The sequence below is a fragment of the Cervus canadensis genome, chromosome 8 (genome assembly GCF_019320065.1).
Source record: "Cervus canadensis isolate Bull #8, Minnesota chromosome 8, ASM1932006v1, whole genome shotgun sequence".
Classification (NCBI taxonomy): domain Eukaryota; kingdom Metazoa; phylum Chordata; class Mammalia; order Artiodactyla; family Cervidae; genus Cervus; species Cervus canadensis.
Window position 1 is genome coordinate 42855220 of NC_057393.1, and position 17025 is coordinate 42872244.

The following is a 17025-nucleotide window of genomic DNA, read 5'->3' on the forward strand; positions in this document are numbered from 1 at the left end:
CATCCATCTTCGGCTGCGAAGAATACAGTCTGATTTCAGTATTGACTATCTGGCGATGTCTGTGTATAGAGATGTCTGTGTATCTCTTGTGCTGTTTTCCTCTGATGATAGGGCCATTTTAAGGGGTGTGTTTTGAGGTAGCTGTGAGCTCAGGATGACTTTAGGCACCCTGTCTGCTGATGGGTGGGACTGTGTTCCTATTTTATTGATTGCTTGGCTTGAGGCTTACCAGCTCTGGAGCCTTTAGGCTGTTGGGTGGGGCTGGGTCATGGTGCTGAAATAGGGACCTCTGGCAGAATGTATGCTGATCAATATTTTCTGGGGCCAGTCTGCCACCTGTGTTCTTGCCCCCACTGTGAGTGACAGCTAACCTCCACCTCTCCAGCAGACCCTTCCAGACCCCTAGTTAGATTTAGCCCTGGTTCCTAGGGAGGTGTTATAGATTTGTGCTGGTTCCCAACCCATGTGAGGTGGTGTGTACCCTGAGAAGTGGTGTTTTGTAGGAGAGATCTCTGTAACCCACCAGCTCACTCCATTCTGTTCACCAGAGCTATATGCTCGAGGGGTGCCTGCTATGGGGGCTGTGTGGGCCCTTCTGTTGTGGAAGGCTGGTTTTTGTTGGATAGTCTGGAAAGTGTGGCTGGCCCCCAATCTGATTGGTTTCCAGGCCCTGCCTTGTTCAGACGCTTCTGTCTGCTACTGGATGAGGCTGGATTATAGGGTGACTGATTGTGGGGCTAAAGGTCCTGGATCTAGTGTTGACTTGTTGGTGGATGGGGTCAGGATCCCTGGAGGATTCCAGGACTAGTGCCAATAGACAGGGCCAGGTTCTGGTCCTAGCAAGTTAGAGGGAGAATTCCAAAATAGCACCTGTCAGCATCAGTGTCCTTGTGATAGTAGGGGCTCCCCAAAATGATTGCCACCCATGTCAGTGTCCCCAGCATGAGTTCCAGTTGCCTCTTTCCTCTCTGGTGGGGGCGGGGGAACTTTCCAAGATCAGCAGGTGGGGTTGACTCAGGCTTCTTTCAAATTACTGCTTCTACTCTGGTTCTCGAAACATGTGAGATTTTGTGGGCTCTTTTTTGGAACAGAGTCTCTATTTCCTAGCCTTCTGGCTCTCCAAAATTTCCACTGGCTTTCAAAGCCAAATATTCTAGGAGCAAATCTTCCCAGTGCCAAACCCCGGGCTGATGATCCTGATGTGAGGCTAGGATCCCTCACTCCTTAGGGAGAACCTCTATAATGTTAATAATCATCCTGATTCTGGGTTACCCCTCCAGGACTCTGGGTCTTAACTATACAACATTTCCATCCCTCCTACCCATTTCCCTGTGGATCCTTCTTTATAGCTTTAGTCATTGAAGATCTTTTCTTTCAGTCTTTAGGTCTTTCTCATCAATAGTTGCTCTGTGAGATACGGAATGGACTTGTGGACATGACGGAAGAAGGAAAGGGAGGCACAAATTGAGACAGTAATACTGACATATACACTATTATATGCAAAATATTAATAGATAGCTAGTGGGAAGCAGCTGTGTAGCACAAGGAACTCAGCTCAAAATTCTGTGATGACCTAGAGGGATGAGATGGGGGTTGGGAGGAAGCCTCAAGAGGAAGGGGATATATGTATATTTATAGCTGATTTACATTGTTGTATGGCAGAAAGCAACATGTCATTGTAAAGCATTTGTCCTCTAGTTAAAAATTAGGTGCTCTATAAAGACTTGTAATTTTGATGTGCCTGTGGAGTTGGTGAGCTGAAGGTCTTCCTACTTTATCATCTTGGCCACCTCTTTCCATGTATCATTTTAATTCAAAAAGAAAATCATCTTGTTGTAATACAAATAAACAACTCTTAAATTGTCTTCTGGGTAAAGCTAATCTTTTCACATATCAAATATTTTGAAGTGAAGTATGCCCAAATTTGTTCTTTTCTCTGTGATAACCTTACCTCCAAAGAGCCCTTCTATTACCCCTATAACATTACTGCTTTTCTAGCTGCTCCCCGTTAGTCTCAAGATGACACAATTTCCATCACCTCTCCCAGCCAAAAAGAATAAAGGAAACAAATTCTTAGGCTTTCACAGAATCCTTCTCCAGTCATTCAAACAATGTTTCTTTGTATCTAAACTTTGAACCAGTGCATTTAAATGGAGAAAAGTAGTGTAAGTCAAAGGGAGTTTTCTGAAGGTAGTTATTCCTGTGCCTGTGCTGAGATCAGAACAAGTTGAGTTGGTCATTGAAAAGTAGAAAGATAGAAAGGAATGCGAAGTTCTATATATGACTGGAAAGCCTGGAAGCTCAGCACACTGTTAGGAGCATGGGGAGCTACCTTCTTTTAGGGGTTTGATTGCATACTTAGGGCATCAGGAGCTGTTGAAGGGAGCTAGGAATGCCAAGATAAAATGGGCATTTAAAAAGCATTGGCCCTGAATATGAATAGATTGGAAGGAGATAAGGAGTAAAGGAGTAGAGATTTTAAATATGTATATATATATATTTATAAAAGTTATTTTTACACATGAGAAAATTAATTTTACACACAAGGAGTAAGGGCAAAGTAGTAACGTTCCCTTGAACTCAGACACAGAGAAAAGAAACAGTATGAAGCTCAAAACTTTTAGCATACATATCCTTTTATTTTGTTATATGTTTCAATTCTTTTTAAGTAAACTTAATTTAGGTAAAATACACAAACATACAATTTCATGAGTGTTCACAAAGAAACACACCCCTGTCCCCATTCAGATCCAGAAATTAAATGACCAGCACCCTACGAGAGCCCCTCTTGTGCCCTCTCAGTCTATACTTCTCCAGATAAAACTATTATCTTAACTTTGATCCCTATGGATCTTTGAAATTAATTTTTCTCCTAAGAAATGAGCTACCACATACCTGGAAACTTGAACATGAAAAGAACCCCAAATTTAATCTAGTTCAGTGGTTTTTGAGACATTAAAACTAAACAATAGAATAGTTTCTTCAAAATGAAATGCCACATACATCCCCAATATGTGAAACAGATATCAGAATTTTTCTGATTGACTCAGAATTAGAAATCTGGAGTGGGGAGGGGGATAGGAAGGAGGCTGGAGAGGGAAGGGATATATGTATACTTATAGCTGATTCATGTGGTTGTGCAGCAGAAGGGAGCACAACTTTGTAAAATAATTATATTTCCAATTAAAAACAATAAAAAAATTCTGGAGCTTGAGAAGCATACTCATTGCACATCCCCTTCCTTTAACACATATTCAATGGATGCTCAAACAACCCAGATTTGAACTTCATGTGTCCATCTACTTATATGAAGTTTTTCACTAAATACATACTATAGGGCTGCACAATCCACAGTCAGTTTGTGTAGAACTATAGATGCAGAGGGCTGACTGTGAGGCTGCAAGCTGGTCTACTGCACAGAGGTTGTGTTCATAACCCAGGTGCTGTTCAAGACTCAGCTGTTTTTCTCTACCTACCTATTCCATTCTGGTGAACTCTAAGATATTACTTCCATGTCCTGAGGTTTTATGGAAAACTCAGTTTGAAAATCACCAGTCTATTGTAAGCTCTTTCTTTTGAATAGGGTTTGGTAGACTTTTCCAGAAAAGTCTAGACAGTGAATATTTTAGACTTTCATTGCCATATTGCTTCTTTCTCACTATTCAACCCACATGCTGTTGTGGTGTGAAAGGAGCTTTAGACAATATGTATTGACTTTGTTCCAATAAAACTTTATTTACAAAAATAGACTGGGGGTTGAAGTGGATTTGGCCCATGGGCTGTAGTATGCCAAACTCTGCTTTTGAAAAATAAGGAAAAGTAGGTTCAAAAAAGTAAAAGAAACTTAAATTTTCAGAATTTTATTACTAAAGGAATAAATGCTCTCCCTAGGAATTGTAAATTTCCCAGTCCTGTGACTTCTGTGATTTCTATAGGACTCTTTGCTTCTCAGGCCACTAACCCTCATCCTTCTCGCCCCAAGTGGCCCAAGTAACTTGCTGCACCAACTTTAGATGGTCTGGGTTCTAAGCCTGTTTCCGTCATTACCCTGTTAAAATGTATGTTTGGCACAACGATCTTCATTATAACAAAGGACTAGAAATTTGAGTGAATTCTATCAAGTCTTTACTGCCCCCTCACTCAGGGTTTAGTGACATATTCTGGTACCTGAGAGTGGATTATTCACATTGCTGAATTCCCACACTGAGTCTAATCAGCCCTTGACTTTATTCTGTGCTTGCTAGTTGTACCAACAAGAATGGGCAAGGTTATGATCTTAAAATAGGTAAAATCAAATCTTAGTGTTTCCAAACAACAATATATTCTACCATAAAACCTTTGTGGATTGGTAGGAGCTCTGCTTTTCTTGATTTCAGTCCTCACTCTGCTTCTAAAGCTGACACATCAGCCATGGATGAAGAATTGCCAGTTGTAGCAATAGAGGGAAGGGAGGATGTACTGAAGCAAGAATTGGCTTTTAACATTCCTGCTTAGAGTAATGTGTGTGTTAATTGCTTAGTGGTATCTGACTCTTTGTGACTCTTTGTGACCTTAGCCTGCCAGGCTCCTCTGTCTGGCGACTGGGAATGTGATCCATCTTGCATGGGATTTCCTAGGCAAGAATACTGGAGTGGGTTGCCATTTCCTTCTCCAGAGGATCTTCCCAACTCAGGGATGGAACCCCAGTCTCCTGCATTGCAAGCAGATTCTTTACCCTCTGAGCTACCCAGGGAGCTTAGAGTGACAGGCTCCCCTTTCAATGCCCAAAGCAAGCCAGAGGGCTAATCCTGCCTTCCCTGAGGCAGAGAATTCCTCAGGGAGGGATACAGGAGGTTGGTGAACTGAAGTCAAAATCCTGCTGAAGTCTCTACTATCATTTCTCCCGAGAGGACTAAGATCCATCATGCAAATTAAGCTCCTAGTATCCTGTCCTGGTGGCTCAGACGGTAAAGCGTCTGCCTACAATGCAAGAGACCCGGGTTCAATCCCTGGCTTGGGAAGGTCTCCTGGAGAAGGAAATGGCAACCCACTCCAGTATTCTTGCCTGGAAAATCCCATGGACGGAGAAGCCTGGTAGTCTACAGTCCATGCGGTCGCAGAGAGTCGGACACGACTGAGTACTTCACTCACTATCCTGTCCTGGGGGACTTTCCTAGTGGCTCAGAATTCCCCTGCAATGCAGGAGACCTGGGTTTGAACCCTGGGTCCAGAAGATTTCCTTAGAGAAGGAAGTGGCTACCCACTGTAGTATTCTTGCCTGGAGAATTCCATGGACAGGGAAGCCTGGCATGCTGCAGTCCATGGGGTTGCAAAGAGCCAGACACGACTGAGCCACTAACGCTTTCACTTTTCATCCTGCCCTGTTATACCAGATACCAGAAGTGGTGTAAATTCATCTTTCAGTTTTTTAAATCAAGATATGGATGTACTGACCTCCACAGTGACTCTACCAGTTTACATTCCCACCAACAATGTAAGGTTTCCTTTTCTCTACACCCTGTCTAGCATTTGTTTGTAGATTTTTTGATAATGGCCTTTCTGGCCAGTGTGAAGTGGTGCCTTGTAGTTTTGATTTACATTTCTCTACCAATAAGCAAGGTTCCTTAAAAAACTAGATATAGAATTCCCATATGACCCAGCAATCCCACTACTGGGCATACACCCTGAGAAAACGATAACTCAAAAAGACATATGTACCCCAATGTTCATTGCAGCATTATTTCCAATAGCCAGGACATGGGCGCTACCTGGATGTCTAGCAACAGATGAATGAATAAAGAAGATGTGGTCCATATACAAAATGGAGTTGTTAGCCATAAAAGGGAATGAAACTGAGTTAGCTGTAGTAATGTGGATGAACTTAGAGCCTGTCATACATAGTGGATTAAGTCAGAAAAAAAAATATCGTATATTAACACACACACACGTATATATATGGACTCTAAAACAATGGTACTGATGAACCCATTTGCAGGGCAAGAATAGAGGTGCAGACATAGAGAGAGAATGGACTTGTGAACACAGAGTGGGAAGGTGAACTGAGAGAGTAGCATTAACATATATACACGACCAGGTGTAAAATAGATAGCTAGCAGGAAGCTGCTTTATAGCAGAGGGAGCCCAGCTCCCTGTGATGACCTAGAGGGATGGAGTGAGGGGGCAGGAGGGAGACGAAACAGGAAGGGGACACACACACACACATAGGGCTGATTGACGTTGTACAGCAGAAACTAACACAAAATTGTAAATCAGTTGTATTGCAATAGAAGTGCTTAACAACACACACACGCAAAAGATGTGTATTATTCCATTACAAAAATAATTTATTAGTAATAAACTATTTGAATATGGAAAATGGAAAGGACATCTATATAGGTAGGATATAAATATTATTTAACATTTTTGAGGGTATTTAATAGGTTTAGACTTCAATGACTCTTTGTTAATTTTTTCTTTCCTCCATGATCCTACCATTCCCATGGGCCATATTTTCCTGCATTTCTTCCATAAATGCATATAAATGTTTCCATCTGAAAAAGCTAAGGTAAGAGCTTGTTATAAATTAAGATTACTGGACTGTACCTCAAAATAACTGGATAATGCTGGCAATTTATGGTTTTTTTGCCATATTTCCTTCAGATATTTTATGACACTGATGTTTGGAAAACATTGTCCTAGAATATATGTCTTCAGCCTGCCTATTAATTTTTATGAACTCTGTGGCCAGACTTTGTGGCTTATAGGGACACCTTGGTCTTTTCCTTTTTTCCCTTTTTTTTTTTTTTCATGAGACTGAGACTTAACCTGTTTGTCTTTGCATATTGGCATATGGATGGATTTGTCTTTTGCTTCATACACTCATCTTGGGTGAGAAACAATTGCTACTATTTTATCAAATCATAGTCCTTTTGAATTAGGAGAAATATGGAATACAGAAGAAAACTGTGAAAAGAACTCTTGGAAAAGAATATAAGCATTGTGACTCCTATATTATATATGTAACACATTCAGGGTTATAATTGTGAATGTTAGGGTAGGTCTGCAAACATAACGTGATCATCTTGGATGATCACACTACTAATTCATTCATCTCAAACTTAGTATCGATTCTTATCATTGTAGTCAAAATAAGTGTTCAGTTGTTTGTTTCAATTGCAATTAACATACAGGATGTGACAGTGCCATGGATGCAACATCCTCTTCTTCCAATTCCATTAATGATAATGAGGACTGATCTGTGTGCCTCTGCAAAAACTGTGATTAGTACAAAGAAAATAATTTTCTGGGATCAAAGAAGATCATAGAAAAGTATATGAAAATAATAGAACTTAAAAATGGTGAATACTAAAAACTTACAGTTCAGTTCTGTTTGTAGGAAAAAATGAAATTATTGAATGTGCTATAGTGACACAGTATTTTTTAAGTTCTTTTCTGGGGAGGGCCTGTCTAAGAGAGCTAATTTCTAGTTTTCATTACAAAGGGGTTTCAGTTCACCGTCACTAATAATAATGATGTCAATAAGCCAAAGGCAGTTAGATTAAATGAAACTTTATGTTCCAACCAGTTTTAATTTGTGTATCATTCAGTAATGTAGTAAGAATGTTCACCAGAACTTTGAAGAGTTGACTTTTTGATCATATTTTTCTTTTGATCTGTATTCTTTATGCATGTAAACTTTAACAGAGGGATCAGGGGAACAAACCTTAGACAAAGATCCATGAGGTTACTTTTCATATTAAATAATTCCCTCCTAGCATGTCTTATATTCTTGCTTCTTTGATTGTGTGCCTAGTTCAAGCTTCCCAGGTGGTGCTAGTGTTAAAGAACTTGCCTGGCAATGCAGGATACATAAGAGTAGCAGGTTAGGTCCCTGGGTCGGGAAGACACCCTGAATGAGGGCAGGCCAACCCACTCCGTATTCTTGCCTGGAGAATCCCATGGACAGAAGAGCCTGGCAGGCTACAGTCCATAGGATCACAAAGAGTTGGACACTCCTGAAGCGACTTAGCATGCATGCATTCAGTCTAGTTGAAGAATTTGAGTGGGGGTAGCCCCAAAAGGAGTGTATGGTAGTATTGGTGATAGTGGTGGTGTGGTAGTTGTGTACAGAAAAGTGCTAAGTGTGACACTGGATGGCCTAATGTTAACCTTATTGAATTCTTTAAGCCAATCTGTTGGATTACTTTTGTACTAGATCAGGCTTCCCTGGTGTCTCAGTGGTAAAGAATCTGCCTGCAATGCAGGAGATGCGGGTTCAATCCCTGGGTTTCAAAGATCCCCTGGAGAAGGAAATGGCAACTCAGTCCAGTGTTTTTGCCTGGAAAATCCCATGGACAGGGGTGCCTGGCAGGCTACAGTCCATGGAGTTGCAAAAGAGTTGGACACAACTTAGCAACTAAACAATAAATAATATATCACTTTTTGCAGGACATTTGATTTATAAGTATTTTCTAAAATGTTATAGGGACATTCTACAAAAGCACTACATGGTATTTCAGTTTTAATACACCAATTCTGCCCTTGGACTCTTGTCTGAAATGAAACATCAACTAAGTTCAAAAGTAATTATTTTTTTTATTTCAACTCTATAAAGTATACAACAGGCACTCGGCAATTACAGCTGCAGGAAAAATACAGAGCAAATCAAAGCAGGTTAAGTTTATGAAAAAGTTTTTAATCTACATCAAAAGAGTGCAAGTGGTCAGTGACCACTAGATGACGGTTGTTGCATTCTGACTAACAAAGGACTCTTTCATGTAGAACAAATTGTAAGGGGACAATCAAATAACCATAGCTATAAGAATACAAAAGAACTGACCAGTTGTAAAAACACCATACATTGAAATAAATTTGATAGATGATGCTTCAAGAAATGTCCCTTTACTCGGAAAGTCCAAACCTCTGAGTCACTGTCCTGTCCCAGAGCTGTCTGTTGATGCAAGGGCAGATAAAGAGGAGGGCTAACAACACACTTTCAACGTTTAGCTTTCTAGGTCTGTTGAAAACTTGCCTTATAAGTGATTTGCATATACAAGAACTCAGAGGAAGCATCCTGTTTTGTTGAGTGGTGCACTTTGTTCATCATTGGTTTCATGATGAGGCTTGGTTAGCAGTCATTTTTTCCAATTTTTCTTTTGAGTTGGATGGTTTTTCACAGAGTCTAAAAAAGGAGATTTCATAACTTGACTGCACTATTTTTTTTTTTTAAACTGAATCTGCACAACTTAGCAAAACAGGAATACCTGTATACAGACTGATAGAATGTCATATATTAATTTGACCTGCACATACATTTATACATTTCACAGAAATGACGCTGTATCTCATTAACAGATACACAGCTCTGGTACATTGAACAGAAATAAGAGAACGACTTCATCATTTCTGTAATTCATCAATATTATATAATAAAGGCTTATAAATTGTCAGCAGAAAGAACTGTAAAACGCAGCAAGCTAAGAAAGGACGACGTTTTGAGGTGTGTTTGTCTTTGTCATGCAGCATAACACCAAATTTGTTTTTTTAATAGGATGCCATGGATTTAAGGCACTTGCAACAATGCCAGATAGCCAGGTCATGTTCTAAACTATGGGACGGATGAATAACAGTACAGTTGACAGAATTTTCAATAATACTGACAATCAGGACATTAATTCAAGTCTACTTGGACCTAAAAACTTTATTCCATACAAATTAAATGAAATAATAATGCTGTGAAACACTAAAAAAAGTTATATGTACCACAAAATATCACACAAAAATATCTATTTACATAAATATTTGTCTGTGGTCCTATTGTGAAAGAAAACATCGTTATGGAGAATGCACAAATCACCTCTACTGTATGAAATCGGTTCTAATAGCCTTATTTTCATGGTAGCTGACTTCTTTAAGTTCACCATCAGTTCAGTCTTTTAGAAATAAAACAGGAAAAATTCAGTAGTTGAATTTATATAGTATACATGTGTGCTTCACATGCATATCCCATAATTTTAGGTAAAAATTATGATTTGTAAAGAATATAATAAAAATTAATTTGTTTTAAATGGCATGTGGATCTGATTCCTAAAGAAGGTAGAAACATAAAAATCATTCATAGCAAATTGCCAGAAATCATTTTCCCTAATGTAGTCAGTCTATCTCAAGTATAATGATGTTCCTTTCCTTGGCAGTTTTCAGTTTTCCTGTGAGTCAGGACACACACAGAAAGCCCTTATATCCCATACTTGAAATATTAACAAGAAAGTCAGTTAACAGATCAAACAAATTGGCACTATTCTAACTTATCTGGATGTTCTTGTAAGAAATGAGAAGGGGCGTGAAAAATTCAGAAATAAAGTGAGATGTGCTTTGTGAAGCCAACCATGAATTTTAGCCCTAGTGTCCTCATTAAGACAAGATTTAAATCCTTAAAATTCATTGTTGAACATTAGATGAATGTTTTCTCTTAGTAACTCTTGTAAGATGTAGTTCACCTGTATTTTTTTGGTGATTGCTTTTGACAGCCCAATGCAGTGCCACAAGTGAAATGAACAAAGATGCGGTAACAAGTGGCAGAAATGACCCACAGTTACATTATGCTGAATGCCACGTCTTCCTTCCCCACAAAACTTGAACATATTGGTTGTCTTAGACTTGAACCATAGTTCCAAACCCAGAGTAAGTGCTAATTTCTGGGGCTATTGGGATATTTTAAAAGTTGCAGGAGAAGATTCTCTTATCTAAAATGACTGGATAAATTTCATTTTCTAGCAAACCTTTAGCATGCCTAAACCACTGTCTTTAAAAAAAAATCACTGAACATTGACTGTAATGTTGCAATTATATATTTTTAAAAGCCCAAATTAAAAGCAATATTAAACTTCTGAAGTAGCATTAATAGCTGGATTTTAGATTGATATGTTTAATAATGTTTTGTAAAACCTGTAGAAGAAGGTATCTTGAGGAACAATTTTGAGAAATTATTGAGAGGGAAAAATCCAATCATACAAGAATAATAATATCTTAAGATCAAAATTTTAAATTTATTGTAATTACTTATAATATGCCCTTAGTACTTTTGTTCTCCAAATGTTTCTTAGATTGCTGTTTTGATAATATATCATATTCTAAAGTCGTGATGTGAAAATTTCAAACAAAAATCATAATATATGCCTTCTTGAATACTATATAATGATCTAGTTGGACATATGTTTTATAGAAATGTCTACATTTGATTGAGTTTTTAAAACAAAAAAGCAAACCTCTATTTAATATGCCATGTTCACATAGTTTCAAATCAGAATAACAGCTTGTAAAATTACACATTTGTCTAAGGAGGTATAATGCTAGTTGGCTCTGCTACTTAGGACAGCTAATAGTTGTCAACTGGCCTGCCAACAAAGGACTCTTTGCCGATTCTTTTCTCTATGAAATCAATTTGTTATTTTCAAACCTAATCTTTTCCTAGCTAGTATGATATTTCAGATTCGTAATATTTCTGTTCTATTTAGCTCTAATTTACTTTTAAGATAACAGGTTCCTGTTTCTCTCTCTCTCCTTCCTTCCTCCTTTCACATGTTAATAGACGCACATTGCCATGGACAAAAAGGTAATCTCACACCTGGCAAGGTTCTTCTCTTGTTCCTGACCTCATAAAGTTTCTCATCTGGTGAATCAATGGTTTTGTGCTTTCTTTTCTTTTTTGGTTCAGGCCTAAGACAGGAAGCTAGTTCAAATACATTTTTAGTCACCTTTCTCTCTCAACCCTAGACTATGTTGTATAAGTGAAATCTGACAGGAGTTTGGTTTGATAACTTGAGTGAAAATGCTTGATTCTCTGGCTACACATATAATGATTAGAATTTGTGTTGTCTATTCAGACACTGACATTTACAGATGAAAGATATACATAGCACCTATATAGTTTTTTATTTTTTTGGATGGATCTTAATCCCTCTCCACCCCACCCTATCGTAAGGGTTTATTTTTATAAAAGGGAATATTTTAAGCCTCAGTTTGAGGGTGTGTTAGGTAACAAATAAAAACCAATTGGCTGCTAGTCATTTATTTCCAGGACCATCTTTAAGCACACTGTTTTAAAAAATATGAAATGGTTTGTGAATTGCTTTTTTCCCCCACTCTGTCATGCCAATTTATCAAAAAGAAATGAACAGATATATCATGCATGTTGATTTTTCTTCAGTCCTCTGTGAAAACGCATATATACCTGCTATGAAATTTCTCAGCAGAATCCATAGCAGTTGTGCTTTTATCATACCAATTTTTAAAATCTGTCAGAAAGGAAAGGTAACATTCAGTCTCGTCATCAGCACTACTGGGAAATAAAATCATGAAACTTCTAGCACTGTTTTGACATGACCTCTGTGACCAACAGATGCGTGGTCCTCTTGTGTACGGTATATACACTGGCTTGCAGTAACAGAACCGACAACCCTCACTTGAAGAAAGGGAAGAGTCCAGTTTTTGTACCATAGTAATCTATCGTACCCAATATATTATTTTTTGATCTTCTTGATAATTCTAGCAAGGTACTGACTCTTTTACTAGATTGAAGTGTTTCTTACAGTCTTTCAAATTATAATCAGAGCAAAGCAAGATCATTGCAACAATGGAGAACATCTCTTTACTGGTGAAAGGCTTTGCTTCAGGACCACCATGTCAACTGCTATATTTAGGTTCAAACAGAAAACATGTAAAGAGCACTATTATCATCTAAGCAATAAGTCCTAATGCCACTGTAGTTAGTTACTGGAGCAGCATCGATCAAAGGCATCATGGTGACCCCGAGCACTCATCTTCTCTCTTTCCTTCAGGTTTGCTGGCAGCTGTGTCTTAGAAAAAGCTGTCTTCAGCAAGGCAGAAGCAGGTAAGAGAAATACATTAGAAGTCTATGTCCCATCCCGAGTTGTCGTCAGGTGGCGGTTCGTCATTGTCCTCAGGGAAACTGTCAAAATTGCTTGTGTCTGTGGGTGATGCAACCTGTAAACAAGAGCATTAGTGGAATTCCAAGCTAGATTTTTTAAAGCATTCTTTATTCATTCCTTATTCAGTGGCTCTTTTTGGCATGTCTACCATGAGCAGGGTTTGTCCTTTGTATTGAGGATTACAGTGGTGAATAAAAATAGGTATAGTTTTTGCCCTTCTAGAGTTTACACTCTAGGAAAGAATAAGTGATGTGATCAAAAGAAATAATTACAAAACATCTCTGTAAACTCTTACACGTTTACTGGCAGTTCAATATGCAGAGCATAAATAAAAGTGGTGAAGAAGCAGACTTTAATTTCTCTCATATTCTATAATATTTAGAACTTCATATTCTATTTTATATATTTATATACATATATATATTCCTCCATTTAATACTACTATTGCATAAAAGGAGACCCCTGGTGAGTATAAGTTAGGATACTTTAGGCTTTTATTTGCCTCTTAAAGTTTCTTATTCTGCCTTTGTTCTAAAAAGAAAACTTCATGAATGCAGTTAACATCTGTACTTTGTTTGTGAATAAACATAAATATAAGCATATAAATTAAAATAATAAGTACAGCAATTGTTTCTGTATAAGAAGTGATCTTAAATTAGTCCAAGAAAAAGGATGTATATAAATGAAAAGCTCAGGAGTGCAAAGCAGCCCTCTCCTCATTAGTTAAGACTGAACACATTTTATTAGATAGATGCTGTATTGAATAAAAATATAAATGCAGTCAACTGATATCTATTTCAGGTTAACACAGTGTAAACATTTAGTTCACTCCGTGGGCTAGTAGTTTAACAAAACACCTGATATATTAGAAGAGAATGTCTTTCTTTTAGAGCCTGATCAAACAATAAAAGAAAAGAACTGTGCTTAGGAATACTTCAAAGAACTATGGGGGCAGGGGAGGAGGAAGTATGTGGAGCATAAATGAAATGATATTGGCCAGGAAGTGAAAGCTGTTGAAACTGGTAGTTGAACTGTTGTCTAAACCCAACAAAAAACCACAGCAGGGAACGTTGTGATGTGGCCCATTTGGATTGGACTCTTGGAGACAACGCCTGGTGGAGTCATAAACGGAAGGTAAGAATAACAGATTATCCTAACTCATCTAAGTATACTCAAGTACACACTACAGAACTTATTGCATCTTGTATAGAGAGAACATGAATGTGCAGAAATTTAAAATAATTTATGAATATGACTAAATAAGGTTGTGAATATATTCTTGGGCAAAGATGTATAAAGTTTTTATAGTATGTGGAAAAAGAGATTCATTATACTCTTCTGTCAACACTTGTATATTTAACACATTATAAGTTTGGTTTTTAGAAGATGTCATTATGTTAATCTGGTATTTCTCCTATATTTTAAGCTGATCATAGGATAAAAATTTTGAAATAGCAGATCTTTGATGACTGATAAATACTTTCATGTGTATCACACAATTACAAGCTGGAAAGTTTACTTACACTTGGTATTATAGGAGGTGTCAAGGTGCCTTTTCTTAAGCCTTCCCAATTAAAGCCCTCAAACCATCTAAAAAAGGAAAAAGTAGATAGTTAAAGGCATTTTACCTCAGCTAAAGCCGTCTCAAAACAACTTATATGATGTCCATGACTGATGGAAAACAGGTAAGCAAACATTTTCATTATGAGAATGTTTTCTATTTAATTGCAGATTTTAAATATTAGCTTATTAAGTGGAATGCATTTTTTTAAATCTAATTGTCAAAATTTTAAAGGCCAATTAGCAATTGCTTTTTATTCTAGTTATTTCAGTCATGACCTTGTTCAAAAATGATCATTATAACTTAATAAATGCCATAATAGGCTTGGCCATGTACCCTACAGGTTGTTATTTTAAGAAGGCAGAATCAGGGAATGAAATGTCAGGATGGAAAATTATCCTTCCATCTTTGTCACTGGGCAGCCTCAGTTAATTAACCTTTTCACATCACTGTCTTGGTCTCTATGTATCCGTATCTCATTTTCTTTTTCTTTTTTTGGTATAATGAAGGTACTTTGAGTATGGCTTTTCTGTGGAAATGGGGACCAAATATCACAAAGGTTTTTGTTGTTGTTGTCTTTGAAAGGTTTCATCATTAGCAAATGATTACATGAAATTCCTGCAGGCTTTTTAGACATTCATAGGTATTCTGGTAAATGCATTCCTTTGGTAGGGATGTGAATTTCCTGTGCATGTTACAGAAACCAATAGGGAAAGATCAACATGATCTTGGTTTAGTTTTAGAACAATCAACATGGGTAAGGTTTAATATTTAAGATGCTGCTATTGTTTTAAAAAATGACTGTACTCTGTAGTTTTTTCCACTGTCATAGCATCCGATTAGGAAATGGTTGGAAAAATATGTTTTAGTTTTAGTTAAAGAAATGAGGCATGATATATGGTGGTACACTTTTATTTTTAATATTCTGGTAGAGAATAGAATTTCAGAATTAGAAATATATATTTGTTTTTCATGCTGGAGAGGAAAAGTCCTAATTAGTAGGAGTTGGGAAAAACTAAATTCAGTGAATCTGTTGTTTAGAATGTCACAGGGTCAGATGCGTCTAAATAAAGTCCTTGAGACAGAACTAGAAAGATCTTAAATAACAAGGCTAACTAGTTTGCCTGTCTCATTGGATGCTCCTATAAACTAGTCACATCAGTTATATAACCACGAACTTAAAAACATCAGCCTCAGGAAATAGTCTCTGAACTCTTAAACCTTAAGTTATAAGAACACTTACTTGTGCTTTTGAATGTCTTTCACTCCGTTTTTCAAATTCCCTAATCTTTCTGATGGATTATCCCTAAAAATAAAATAATAATTGTTAAAAAAGTCTATTTTTTAAAGGATCATAATGGGAAAAACAACGTGGTTGAAATGCTCACCTGCATAGTTTTTTAATTAAATTAGCAGCATTTTTGGCAATCTTCTTTGGAAATTCTATCATGTCAATCCCCCTCAATATGATGTTATAGGTTTTCATAGGATCTGGGCCTGAGAAAGGTGGGCTGCAAGAATGACAGATACGAAAAGAGAGATAGTATTTAGTTTTCTAAACAAGAAAAGTTACAGTGTTATAACAACAACTCCACAAATGACATCAGTTCTTATTTGGAGACATATATTAATAGGGGTAGTGGAATGAAACTGGATTAATAGCAAAATGGTGTAGAAACCTTGCCAAGCAAATCATTTAGCAAAACCCTTAAATGGGTCAGGTTTGTCCACTGTTCCCCTCATTTCTTTTTTAGTGCCAATGACTAACCCCTCTTTGCTGTCCTTAGTCATTCAGAAAGGCTCTTCTAATTAATTTTTGGCCCTTTCTCACATTTGCAAGCTCACTGATTACACTTGAAGTCCAACATCATTAGAATGGGCTACAGGAACATCACTGATATGACCCCATCTTATGTCATTTCTACCCTCACTCACTGGGATCCAGGCATACCAGTCTTCTTTCTGCTCCTCTGAAGGACCAAACACTCTCCCACCTCAGGGCACTGTTCGTTTTGCCTGAAAGTTTCTTCCCAGGCCTCCTGGTTAATGCCTCACTTATGAAGTCTTAGCTTAAGTGTTATGTTGCTTACTCAAAAAGGCCTACTGTGACCCATCTAATATAGCCAATCATATAACCATTATCAACTAACATCATGTAATGATCTAGTACCAGAACTTAAAGTGAGATTCACCTATCATACTCTCTTATAGAACTGTATTTTTTGCCACTTATTGTGCTTTGTAACTACTTCATTTTGGTATTTGTTTTATACCCATCTTCCCTTCCAGTTCCATGCTGGTATTCCCAGAGTCTGGGGGAATGCATAGCACAGAGTAAGTTGTCAGTAAATATTTGTTGAACTAATACTCCTACATAATAGTGCTCCTCCTATCCTTTTCTCCTTCTTTATCAGCCTTCAGAGGTAACCTAACATAAGACCTCCTCTTTGTAGTGGCCAATCCCTCTTAACCAAATCTTTTGGTGTATTTACCTATCCATCCTTGGACTGTGGCTTTGTGCCTGGTTCAGGGAATACA

General features: G+C 37.6%; 1 protein-coding gene across 2 annotated transcripts in view; it reads right to left on the reverse strand.

The window, feature by feature from the left end:
- Positions 1–8554: 8554 nt before the first annotated feature.
- The window catches only part of PRKG1 (protein kinase cGMP-dependent 1), a 371505-nt gene continuing 363034 nt past the window's right edge, over positions 8555–17025 (reverse strand). For both annotated transcript variants that reach the window (XM_043476155.1, XM_043476154.1), the window contains 4 exons: positions 15876–15998; positions 15731–15793; positions 14450–14516; positions 8555–12981 (listed from right to left, as the gene is read on the reverse strand). In XM_043476155.1, the coding sequence (XP_043332090.1) occupies positions 12883–12981; positions 14450–14516; positions 15731–15793; positions 15876–15998 (352 nt within the window). In that variant the 3' untranslated portion in view covers positions 8555–12882. The remainder of the gene's footprint in view (positions 12982–14449; positions 14517–15730; positions 15794–15875; positions 15999–17025) is intronic.